General features: G+C 36.5%; 1 protein-coding gene across 1 annotated transcript in view; it reads left to right on the forward strand.

Moving 5' to 3' along the window:
* The window catches only part of LOC144367188 (uncharacterized), a 42,224-nt gene extending 37,056 nt beyond the window's left edge, over window positions 1-5,168 (forward strand). The window contains 2 exon segments of the mRNA XM_078022688.1: window positions 2,417-2,956; window positions 2,958-5,168. Coding sequence (XP_077878814.1) covers window positions 2,417-2,956; window positions 2,958-3,328 — 911 coding nt within the window. The 3' untranslated portion in view covers window positions 3,329-5,168.
* Window positions 5,169-13,349: the final 8,181 nt, after the last annotated feature.

Genomic DNA, 13,349 nt, shown 5'->3' on the forward strand with positions numbered 1-13,349 from the left:
CTTTCTCACTTGCCATTGTTTCCTCTGTATACTCCAGTAGGACCTTGTTCCTTACTATTTCACTAAAAGACTGTACTAAGCTTTACACTGCCTCCATCTTGCCCATAGTCAGGGTTTTTAGTCCTCAAGGTATTTGCCGCAATTGATTATTCACTTTTTCCTGGAATACTTTTTATTCTCTTTGGCTTCTGGAACATCATACAGTCCTATTTTTTTTCTTAACTTGTAAATGTTGTAGTAATCAAGTAATTTCTCTCCATTCTTTGTCTTTAAATAAAATCTGTATGCTGATATCTCCTACATGAATATCTTCAGCTCTGACCATTTCCCAGCTCTCCAGAATAATCTATATAACTGATTATTTCATTGTCTCCCTTCAGTGCCTTCTAAGTCATAAGGCAGTTTTTGTTGTTACCTTATGAGCTAGAATCCAGAGTGCAAAATCTTACTGCTTTCTTCCCAGCACATGTACAAACCTATAAACAATGCCAATAAACACAGGGGAAAGTGTCCCCAATACTTTAGGCCCATATAAGGAATTAAAATCTGATTGTTTAATTTAGTATATCTTAGGTCAATAGGAACTAGGAAGATATTAAGCAGAGAAATTAAAAATTCTCTTTCCCTTATAATAAGCACCAAAATTATGGGTGTGGGTGAATATAAAACCAGTCAAGGGGGATGTGCTATATGAGAATTCAATACCTTTAGAAATACTATTTTTAAAGCAGGAAGAGAAGAAGAGTTATTCATGAAGAAATCTAAGAAAGAGAAAAGCAAAATATATAATGTTCACTAAGCAGAAAAAAATGTGTGAATGTAAGAAAGATGAGAAAGAAAATGTCAAATAGGAATCTCAAACACAGTAAGAAGCAAGAATCATCCAGGTGTGGTAGCACATGCCTATAATCCCAGTGGCTTGGGAGGGTGAGGCAGGAGGATCACAAGTTCAAAGCCAGCCTCAGCAAAAGCAAGGTGCTGAGCAACTCAGTGAGACCCTTTCTCTAAATAAATACAAAAAATAGGACTGGGGCTGGGGCTCAGTGGTCAAGTGCTCCTGAGTTCAATCCCTGGTACCCCCACTTCCAAAAAAAAAAGAGAGAAAGCAGCAATAATCCCTTCAAACAATAATGTCTAGTTTAGGGAAAGATGACAAACTACAAATACAACCATTCTTCTGACAAAATTTAATATTTACTGAATTGTACTCTTATCTAATTGAAATATTTATTAAATTCAGGTCTTTGCCATTTTTCATGTTATTCCTGCTTTACATTTTTATATTCTTGCCTGCTGTTGATCTTGGACTCTTTTCAACCCTCCCTGCATAGCTTTTCTGGCTTGATGCATGAGCTGCCTTTCCAGCTCACAACCCTTGGCTTCACATCTTCCTTATGGCCCCTCTGTAAATTAACTCAGTAATGCTGTGCAAACTGGCCCTAAAACCTCCCTGACCACCCATGTGCTGTCCTGAAAAGAAGTTTCTACAAGGGGCTTAAAATATGTGTATGTGAATGTATAATGTATGAAATTAGCATGTACAAATATCTAACATTCTAGAAACTAGGAATATGTAAATAATTAAGAAAGATTAATAAAACAAATTTTGTGTATACTTGGGTTGCTATCAAGAGGATCTATAGGAAGATAGGATGTGCTGATCTGCTTATGAAGAACACTTAGAAAAGTAAAGTGATCTATAAGGAGAGAAATGTAGATAGATACATAATACAATATGTATGTATATATACACATACAATGTGTATATAGTGTATGTGTATGTATTTGTGTGTGTGTATATATATATGTATATATATATATGTGTATATATATATATATATATATATATATATATATATATATATATATATATGGGTATGTATGTGTATAAACACTCTGGTAAGTGCTAGGATAAGGGGAACAGAATATGAAAGTTCAGAGTCAAGCAAGGACTCATAGAGTTAGCTTTTGAACTCAATCTGAAGGGTACAAAGGAATTTGGGCATAAAACAAAAGAAATAAAACTTTCCAGATTAGGAATACTTACACAAAGAAAAGGAATGTTGAGATGATACATTAGGAGTTCTTCATGCGAAGTTCTTTGGATTCTGATCCTAGACTGTACTTTCTAACTCGTGTTCCCCTTTTGATATCTTCTGTCTCTCTCTCTTTAAATGGGTTCATTTTATTCATTTCTTTCATACCTTGTACTTCTACTCCATTGATTTTTTTTCCTATACTGCCTAACTCTCCTATTTTTTCTCTTCTTATATTTTTTTGCAAGATACCAGGACCTTCATTAATAGCATCAATATATATTGGTTCTTCACACTTAATCCAACAAGCTGAATTCTGTGTTATGTAAATAATGTGGGAAAGCCTTCACTCTCAGTATATCCCTGTATAAGCATCTAAGAATCCACACTGTGGAGAAATCTTATAGATGTAAGGAATGTGGTAAGTCCTTCATCTGAAGGTCAGGGCATTTTATACATCAGAAAAATCCATGCTGGAGAAAACCCTTGTAAATATAATCCAGGTAGGAAAGCATCTGGTTGTAACACATCCTTTCCTGGTCAAAGAGTTCATCCCAGAAAGAAGTCCTATTTGTGTAACGAATGTGGCAACACCTTTAAATCTAGTTCATCCCTTCGTTATCATCAGAGAATTCACACCGGAGAGAAACCTTTCAAATGTGGTGAATGTGGGAGAGCCTTCAGTCAGAGTGCATCACTTATTCAACATGAATGAATTCACACTGGCAAAAAGCCCTATCGATGTAATGAATGTGGAAAAGGCTTCACATCTATTTCACGACTCAATAGACATCCAATAATTCATATTGGTGAGAAGTTTTATAATTGTAATGAATGTGGCAAGGCCTTAAGTTCCCATTCAACTCTTATCATTCATGAGAGAATTCACACTGAGAGATACAATGTAAATGTAAAGTGTGTGGGAAAGCCTTCAGGCAGAGTTCAGCTCTCATTCAGCATCAGAGAATGCACACTGGAGAAAGACCTACAAATGCAGTGAGTGTGAGAAAACATTCAGGTGTAACTCATCCCTTAGTAATCATCAGAAAATTCATACTGGAGAGAAACCTTATCAATGTGGGGAATGTGGGATGTCATTTGGCCAAAGTTCAGCCCTTATTCAACATCGAAGGATTCATACAGGAGAGAAACCCTTTAAATATAATACTTGTGGGAAAACATTTAGACAAAGCTCCTCACGTATTGCACACCAGAGAATTCATACAGGGGAGAAACCCTATGAGTGCAACACATGTGAGAAATGTTTCAACCACAGGTCATCCCCTTACTAATCAGTATAAAATCCATATGGAGGAAGAACCCTAGAAAGTAGATATGCATGTGTAAAAGCCTTAAACCAAAGCTCATCAGAGAATACATACTTCAAGGGTGATGTAATAAATGTAATGGATATTGAAAAAGCCCATAATCATTTAGTGTCCATTAGCTATCAAATCCCATGAACAAATCTTGATTATGTAATAGCTAAAAGGAAAACATTCATACCTGTAACTTTTTAAAATAACTTGAGAATTCATAAGTGGAAACACTAACTTTGGGCATTTGTAAAATAAAAGGTGTTTGATTTTTCTCTTTCCTACAGCAGTGTAGTCTAGCTATCACATGTGATCATCATAAACATCAAGTGGGTAGGGATTTCTCTGATTTTCTCATAAAAACACCAAACTCTACACTGGTGATAATTTTTATAATATTTTAGTAGCATATGAGTGAATGAATCAAAGAAATTATACATTTTTAATGAAAAGGACCAAAATAAAAGATTAAAATAAGCTGTAAACAACCTCTCACTCTCTGGGATTTATCCTTTTCTTGTCTTAATGTCAAACTTTGCACATGGATTTCATTTAAAATAAAAAAATATTTCAGGGGCTGGGATTGTGGCTCAGTGGTTGAGCGCTTGCCTCTCACATGAGAGACCATGGGTTCAATCCTCAGCACCACATAAATATAAATAAACAAAATAAAGATATTGTGTCCATGTATATCTTTAAAAAATTTTTTAAAAGATTTCATTAAAAGAGAAAGAAAAATCTGGTCTCTGATTTAGTAATTACTGTGAATTGAAAATTTCCACCTAATTTTTCTTTTAAGAAAAAAAATTATTGCTTTGAAATTATTTATTATGAAGATATGCCCACTAATATCTTGTGAGCTGTCACCTAGGGGTATTAAATACAAAATAGGCAACTATTTCAATTTTAAAGCTACTATGAGATTTTTTCATTAAAAAATAAAATAAAATTTAGCCAGCCTCAGTAATTTAGCAAGGCTCTAAGCAACTCAAAAGCTCGAAAAATGTTTCTGTGGTGTGAATGCTCTTTCTCAAAATATTCTTATGTTGAAATTCTAACCTCTGAGGTTATATTAAGAAGTAGGGCCTTTGGGGAGGTGATTAAGTCATGATAGTGGAGTCCTTGTGAACGGAATTTATGCCCTAATAAGATAGTCCCAGACCTGGTGAGGTGGCCCACACTTGTAATCTCAGCAGCTTGGGAGGCTGAAAGCAAGAGGATCACCAGTTCAAAGCCAGCTTCAGCAACTTAGCCAGGCCCTAAGCAACTTTGGAAAGATCTAGCTTAAAATAAAGTTTTTTGTTTTTTTTTTTTTAAGGGTTGAGTACATAGCTCAGTGGTTAAGCACCCCTGGGTTCAATCAAGGATACCAAAAAAATATAACCCTGGTGTAACTTCCTCTGTCCTTTAATCAGAGGATGCCTGCTGAGAGCCATTGCCAAGTAAGAATGATACATGGCATGACCCAGGTCATTTGCAGTGACATTGCATGTAAGGTGACCTTGCTCAAGGACCAGGGAAGATCCAGGTTTAGGGTGTGTCCTGTTGGGATTAGGGAGTATCCCGCTCCTTGGGTTTAGGGCGGTTCCAAGTTTAAGGTGTACCCTGCTGGGAATAGGGTGTATCCTGCTGCCGCAGGCACTTCCGCTCCTTGAGTTGCCCTTGAGTTCTCTTGGGATTCAGAGAGTTTTTTGGCATACAGAGCCCAGTGGAGGTGTGGATTTCCCCAGAATGTGCTTGTAGGGTGCCGGTGTGAATTTGGGAATAAAGAGTTGCTGTTTGAATCTACAAGGCTGTGAGTGGCTCGTGATTTTGTGCCCAGCCAGACTGCAGCAGATGCCATCTTTGAACCAGATGACCCTCATCAGACAACCGACTAGCACCTTAATCCTGGACTTCCCAGCCTCAACTGTGAGAAGTTTCTATTGTTCAAAGTTACCCAGTCTCGGATATTTTGTTATAGCAGCCCAAATAGACTGTCATATTATTTTATAAATTATTTTATAAACTTGGTGTTTTTCCTTCCAAATGCTAGTGATCAAACCTAGGGCCTCCTGCATACTAGGCAAGCACTTATACTACTGATCTACACCCCAAAACCCAGTATTTTTTTAATCCCTGCTTCGAGATATGTAGTGTATTACACATTGCAAATTTTAAGAAGAAAGGCACAGACCTTCCTTCAAGAAGCCATGGAGTAGGGGAAGAGAAGGAGTTGAGGGACTATCAAAGGAATAGGGAAATGTGTCACTGTATATAACTGCTTGTTTTATCAGACAAAACAGTTTAATTATGACAAAATGTTGCAGTGCAAGAATGTTGTAAAGTTTTGCACCAGATGAAAAAAGAGCTGTAGGGGGCCTGGAGATATCAAAGAAAGCTTTGCAGAGGCAATGAGGTCTGAGCCAAATTTTGGAATGATAAAAACTCTTGCAAAGTGAGATAAGCATTTCAAATAAGTAAACTACATGTGCAAGAGTACAGGTGAGTAATATGGCACATTAGGAAACATGTGTAGAGCTAGTGAGCAGAAGAATAAAAGATATTAAAGCCTGAGGAGAAGGCAGAGGCCACATAACAAAGGGCCTCATTTGCCATGGTAAGGAACTTGTGTTTTATCCTAAAATTAATATTCAGCCAAATGTGTGGGGCATGCCTGGAATCCCAGTGACTCTGGAGGCAGAGACAGGAGGATCACAGGTTCAAAGCCAGCCTCAGTAATTTAGCAAGGCTCCAAGCAACTTAGCAAGACCTTGTCTCAAATTTTTAAAAAGAGATGAAGATGTGGCTCAGTGGTAAAGCCCTTCTGGGTTCAATCCCAGTACTAAAAATAAATAAATAAAATTATATTACTATCAAGCAAGGAAATTTGTTCAGCAACAATATATAGAGGATCAATTTAGGAGGAGGTTAAAGAAACCTAGATAGACTGATGCCTAGAAATTTAGACTATTGTGATTCAAGTGATAAATGAATGAGAATACAAATTCAAGCAAGTGCTGCATGGATGAAGAATAGGAGACAAATGATCCTTTATTAGAATAAACAGGGTTATCCCAGGCAAATAGGAGAGGGTGTTGAGTGACAAGAAAGCTAATCTGGCCCACAGATAAGGCTGCCAGACAGATGTCCTATATTTAATGATTACATCTTGAATCCTGCACTGTCAGGACACCCTAAATGTATTCAGAAATTTTCTTCCAATTAGTAAAAAATCAGCAGTTAGAGCTATTTTTCTGCCTCTGTAAGAGCTATTTTTCTGCCTCTGTACTTGTCATTTAAATCACCTAAGTAGCAACACAAGCTGAAATCACCTCTACCAAGTGATCTGAGCAACCCTTTATGGTGTCTTCTGTATGTTTGGCTAAGGAAAGATGAAAGAGAACTGAGAGTTGAAAATACTTGCTTTCCATCTTAAAGAAAGGATAAGAATATTGTTTTGGCCAAAGTCCCAAGTTGTAAACAAATAATTATTAATAATTAGATGTCCAAACAGCACACATGCTCTAAAACCAGGGCCAGACTTATTCCAGTGTACCTCCTTCTGAAAGTTAGGAAGTTAATGCCAACCTCTAGCTTCTGAAAGACCATCATCAGTTTCATGCTTCTAGTCAACAATCAGAAAGGACCTCACTTCAGAAACCAGGTTCCTGAAAGGACACCAGTCAATACCCTATTCTAGTGACCACATTAACACAGTTGAAAATCGGTCTGTTTATAAATGCTCCTGCTTCAAAAAATCCACCAATCCTGGATACTGAACTTTAGGAACCTTGGATAAGATCAGATTTGGCTTTCTTCAGAGAGACTGTTCTTGCAAGTGCAGCTCTCCTGTGCAGGAACACGTGAAGCTCAACTTTTCTGCATATCAAGTTTAATTTATGGTTGAGTTTGCAAGTCTGCAACCATTTCAACAGTTCAACTTACTGTTAATTTACTGTTAGCCTCATGAATGAGACTACTAAACTCAGTATTTTAAATTCTTGCAATGATTGTTATAATCTATTTTATATATTTTGGTAAGAACACTTAACTTTACATCTACCCTATTATCTATTTTTATTTGTGTATATTTGGATCTCAAATTCAAGTGCAAATTTTTTATTAATTTTAAAAACTTTGGGTTTTTGTTGAATGAAGGGAAAATCCTTTGAAGCTCTTCAATATGCAGTTGGTTATTTAGAATCAAAAACAATGGCTAGTCAGATGTATACTCCAGCATACACTAATAGCTAAGCTAAGAGGTATATGATTTCCTCAATTTGTCCTGTAGAAATGGAAAATGTAACAAATTTCCTGATTTAAAAAATTCAGATGAAAATAAAATAATCACAGCAGAAGTTGTAATAACCTTCCACACTATATTTCATCTCCTCAATCTTTCCAGGACAAATGACCAGCTGAACATACCAAAGGTATTCTCTGATTTTGAAATTGCAAACAAATTTTCAAGTGCTAGAAAAAAAATCTGCAATAGGGTAGAGAGAGAAGAAGGGAGGGGAGGGGAGGGGGGATAGTAGGGGATAGGAAAGGTAGCAGAATACAACAATTACTAATTGGGCATTATGTAAAATTGTGGATGTATAACCGACGTGATTCTGCAATCTGCATTTGGGGTAAAATTGGGAGTTCATAACCCACTTCAATCTAATGTATGAAATATGATATGTCAAGAGCTTTGTAATGTTGTGAACAACCAATAAAAAAAATAAAAAATTAAAAAAAATCTGCAATAATAAAATGTAATAGCTCTTCTTACTATTATTGAGATTATTAAAGATTTAAAATGCCTCATCTTTTTTAATTTTTTTTTTACAAATAGCTCCATAAGGGGAAAAATAAGAGGAAAAATTTTTCTGAGTGATGCTTTACTCCTGAAAAATCTTGCTTGGTAGGCTATTTTATTCCTTCCAGATGAGACCTCAGAAACAATACAAAATTTTTTCAGAAACACATTTAATTGAGTTAAGTGAAGTAAAATTGTACCACTTTGGTTGAGGACAAATTTAGGTAGATGCATAAAAGTGCAAATAATTTTTAGTCAAAATTAAAGCAAAGTATAAAAGATTCTGTGAAAGGTGTTGGCTGTCCTTCCTGGATTCTGCATTTCTGCATAATGCTACACAGACACCTGTTAGCCTCCTATTAACACTGGTCCAATCATCTGGAATTTGTTTCCTTAATTCAGCATTTAAACTGAGCAGTTAAAAGGATTTTTGTTATTTTGTTGGCATTCAGAATTTCTTGATTCAAAACTTATTGGGACTTAGAGTTTCAGCCCTGATATGTAAACATCTTGGAAGTCATCGCTCCTCCTTACAACAGAATAAGTTGGTCAAACTGAAAATCAATAATAGTTTCTTTCTGTTACAGGAATGGGACCTTCTAAAAAACTGAAGCCACATGAAGACACCCCCACTGGATATGTCAAGAGCTTTGTAATGTTTTGAACAACTAATAAAAAAAAAGACACCAGCACTTGGAAGCACTGACTCTTGTGATCAAATCATAAAGATTTTAGACATGTTGCTCAGAGTAACAGGCAATGAGTTTATTAGGACTAGGAAAGGGGACACCCTCAAGGGAAAGGGGGACAGTGTGCCTCTCCTGCACTTAAGTTTTATTTGTGATTCCACAGAAATTTCCAGAGAGTCCCGCCAAAGTCCACCTCTTGACTTTTGACTGACAACAGATTGACATCAGACTTTCAAGTCCCCACTACCATGACAACTCTAGGTCACCTTGGCCCATGCTGACAGTTCTAACTTGGATATTTAGCCATAAATTCTTAAAGCCAGGAAGGGCTGCGGGTAAATTGTGACATTATTTCAGGCCTGCATTTCTCCTGCAGACAACAGATAGTTTGCTAAGGAATGTGACATATCCTGTCCACTTAAGCCAGGCAGAGCTTCAGGTAAATTGCTTCTTGGAAAAAAAAGCATGTGGGGGTCAGCACAGTGGGCCCATTTTATAGAATTATTCCCTTATCCTCATGTTCCCATCACTGGCATCCGTGTGTCCCCAATCATTTCTATGTTTCTGAGAACTGAGGTCACAACACTAATCTGTTGATAAAGGCATACCCAGAAATAGCTGAAATCTGTTTGTTTGGAGCTGAAACTACTGGAGCTTAAGCTGGTGGGAAAACTTAAATGGTAATTTTGATGAATTGCCAGATGTTGAGTATGTAACAGATTGAAAGTGTGAGAACCTGCTGGGGCCCACAGTCTTAAGGGATTCCACCATACTTCCATTGCAAACTAGATTGAATTCCACTTGGTTCCAGGAATCCAACTATATTCACATAGTGATGATCTGAGAAATATCAGCTCTGCAGTGGGTGAGTAACTGTTGTGACACACAACAGACACTAGTATGGCAATATGTAAATCAATGGAAGTGTAACTGATGTGATTCTGCAATCTGTATACAGGGTAAAAATGGGAGTTCAAAACCCACTGAATCAAAGTGTGAATTATGATATATCAAGAACTATGTAATGGGGCTGGGGATGTGGCTCAAGTGGTAGCGCGCTCGCCTGGCATGCGTGTGGCCCGGGTTCAATCCTCAGCACCACATACCAACAAAGATGTTGTGTCCACCGAGAACTAAAAAATAAATATTAAAAAAAAGAACTATGTAATGTTTTAAACAACCAACAATAAAAAAAAAGAAGAAATACACCCAGTCTTCACCACCGGGTGGGTGGGGGGTGGGGAAGAGAACTACAGTCCAGCAGGGGGAGAGTTTGCCAGATTCTTAGGCTAATTGGGGGAAGGACATTTCTTCCATTTTTCTCCCTCTAACCTTCAAGGACAGATTTGGGGATGTTGCAACCAAGAAAGAAAGGCAAGGAGGCAAAAAGCTGTACCATCAGAGGGACACCTGAGCAAGTCCCAGCCACTACATGGGCACAGTGACACTCAGACTTAATTGGAAGGTGTAGAATGCACTCCACAACTTTCACTCATACAAATAGTCCAGTATAACACTAGATTACACAGAAAGAGCCACAAGACGCAGACCCTCCTTGTGGAAAAGTAGTTAAAGTTAAAGTGAAGACAAAAACAAAATGCCAGAGGAATTTGAAGCCTCTTGCACCTATGACTAGCCAATTCTCAGCCTACTAAACATGAAGCTAGAAGCATATTAGAAGGATTGTACAGCATGATCAAGGGAATTTACCCCAGAAATCCAAATCATTGATTGATTTTCCACATATGAAAATCTATGAAATATAACAGAGCAAATGGAGAAAAACATGTTTATCTCAATGCAGAAAAAGCATTTCACAAACTCCAACAGACTCCATGATAAAGGAACTGAACTAACTAGGAATAGAAGGGAACTTCCTTAACATGGTTGAGGACTCTTATGTAAAACACACAACTAACATCATACTCCAAACTTCTCCCCAAAGATCCTGAATATGACAAGTGTTCATTTTTTGCCACTTCTACTCAACATTGTACTGGAAGTTCTACCCAGAGCAGTTAATCAAGAAAAAAGAAAAGCCATCCAAACTAGGGAAAATTTTAAAAAAAAGAAAGAAAGAGAAAGAAGAAATAAAACTATATTTGTAAGTGATATGACTTTACATATAGAAAGCCCTAAGTATTCCTAAGAATCAAATAGAGCTCATAAGTGAGTTTAGCAATTTTGTAGGATACAAGATCAACATGCAAAAAAAAAATTATTTCTATATACTAGTAATAATCAACCTGAATAGGAAATTAATGAAATTTCTTATACAATAGCATCAAAAAGAACAAAATACTTAGGAATAAATTTAATCAGTAAGGTGCAAGACTTCTACTCTAGCAATCAAAACAATGTGGTTTGATGCATAAAGCTAAATATGTAGATCTATAGAGAGCCCCGAAATAAACCTACACATATAGAATCAATTGTTTTAATCTCTTCAATTAATTTACTGAGATAACTGAATACACTAAAGAATGAATCTGGATCCCTTCTGCATCAAAATTAACTTTGAGTGAAACAAAACTTGAATGTGAGTGCTAACACTAAAAAATCTTAGAAGAAAACATAGCCAAAGATTTGCATGACTTGAATTAGATGAATTTCCTAGGTATACCATAAATCAGACTTCATCAAAATTGAAATCTTTTGTGTATTAAAAGACACTGAGAATAAAATACAATCCAAAGAAAATGGCAAGTATTTGCAAGTTTTATATCTTCTAAGTGCCTCCCATCAGAAACATATAAAGAAATCTACAACAAAACACCAGTTTATTTAAAAATAAGCAAAGAACTTCAATGGACATTTCTCCAAAGAAGATATACTAAGAACAAATAACCATATGAACAGATTTTCAACATTATTAGTCATAAAAGAAATGCAAATAAGAGCCACAATGAGATATCACATCATACCCATTAGGATGTCCATTATTAAAAAAAAAAAACAGTAAATAACAAGTGTTAGTGAAGATATGGAGAAAGTAGAATTCTTATACATGCTAATGGAAACAAAAATGATGCAGTCTCCATCACATACACTATGGTTGTTCCTCAATAATTTTAATACAAAATTATCAAATGACTCAACAATTCTTCTCCTAGGTCTATACCCATTTGATTGAAAACAAATGCCCACACAAAACCTGTACACAAATGTCCACAGCAGCACTATTCACAAATGCCAAAAGATGTAAACTACCCACATGTCCATCACTTGATGAGTGGATAAACAAAGTGTGGAATAGCTATACAATTGAATATTATTCAACAATCAAAAGGAATAAAATATTAACACATGTTATGACTCAGAACCTTGTAAAGATTTTGTCAAGTGAGAGAAGCCAAACACAAAAAGCCACATGTTATCTGATTCAATTTATGTACCATCTTCTGAATAGGTAGATGAGGGTTTGTGGGAACAGAGGAACAGGGGGAGATTACATAAGGGCGCAAGATTTTCTTTTGAGGATAATGAAAATGTTCTAGAGCTAGACAGTGGTAATGGTTTTTCAACATTGCAAATGTGGTAAATGACACTTAATTGTAAACTTAAATTTACTAAAATGGTGAATTTATGTCACCTGTACTTTACTAAAATAGTGATAATAAAAGGGCACAGTAATTAGTAGGTATTCAACATATAGAAGTAATAATAATAAAGGTAATAATTCCATTTCTTATTTGAAAATTCTCTTTTAGTTTAAAAAAACAAAATAAATTAATCATTTTTTGGTCTTGGCATCATGCAGGCAGAACTCTCAAAAGGAACATTGTCTAGACATGCACTTATCTATAATAGTAGCCACTTTTCATTTATGGTTTTTATATTTGCAATTTTAAATCAAAATTTAGTTTTTTACTTGCACTAGTAACAGTTCAAATTTCAATATCCGGTGGCTACCATTTTGAGTAAAGCAGATAGAAAAGGCACTTCCCTCACTGTGGGAAGTTGTATCAAACATTCCTGGTCTAGACCCAGAGATTCTCTCTAACAGCAAATCCCTCCTAAAGCAAATGTCTCAAGTCAAGCAGAATTTCCCAGTGCTGGCAAACAGGCAGCAGCAGTCTCCTGTTTCCTTCTCACCACATCAATTGGCTTCTGGGTTAGTCAAATTTTCCTTGTGTAACCAAAATACTGACAAACCAACTTAGAGGAGGAAAAGTATGTTTGGGGCTCATAGTTTCAGAGGTTCGATCTACAGGCAGCTAACTTCAAACTCCATCACTTTGGGCCCAAGATGAGGTGGAACAACATAGCAGAAGGGCAGCAGTGAAAAAAAGTTGTTCACCTCCTGGTGGACAGGAAGCAGAATGAGAAAGGCAAAAGAGAAGCAGGGAAGATGCAGCTTTTGAGGTATACCCCCAGTGACCCACCTCCTATAGCCAGGCCTCATCTGCCTACAGTCCCCACTCAGTTAGTCCATTAAAAGGTGGAATGACTGGTTAGGTTACAGCTCTCACAGTCTAATCATTTCACCTCTAACTATTCCTGCCTTAGTGCAAGAGCTTTT

The sequence above is a fragment of the Ictidomys tridecemlineatus genome, chromosome 1 (genome assembly GCF_052094955.1).
Source record: "Ictidomys tridecemlineatus isolate mIctTri1 chromosome 1, mIctTri1.hap1, whole genome shotgun sequence".
In the NCBI taxonomy this organism is placed as follows: Eukaryota; Metazoa; Chordata; class Mammalia; order Rodentia; family Sciuridae; genus Ictidomys; species Ictidomys tridecemlineatus.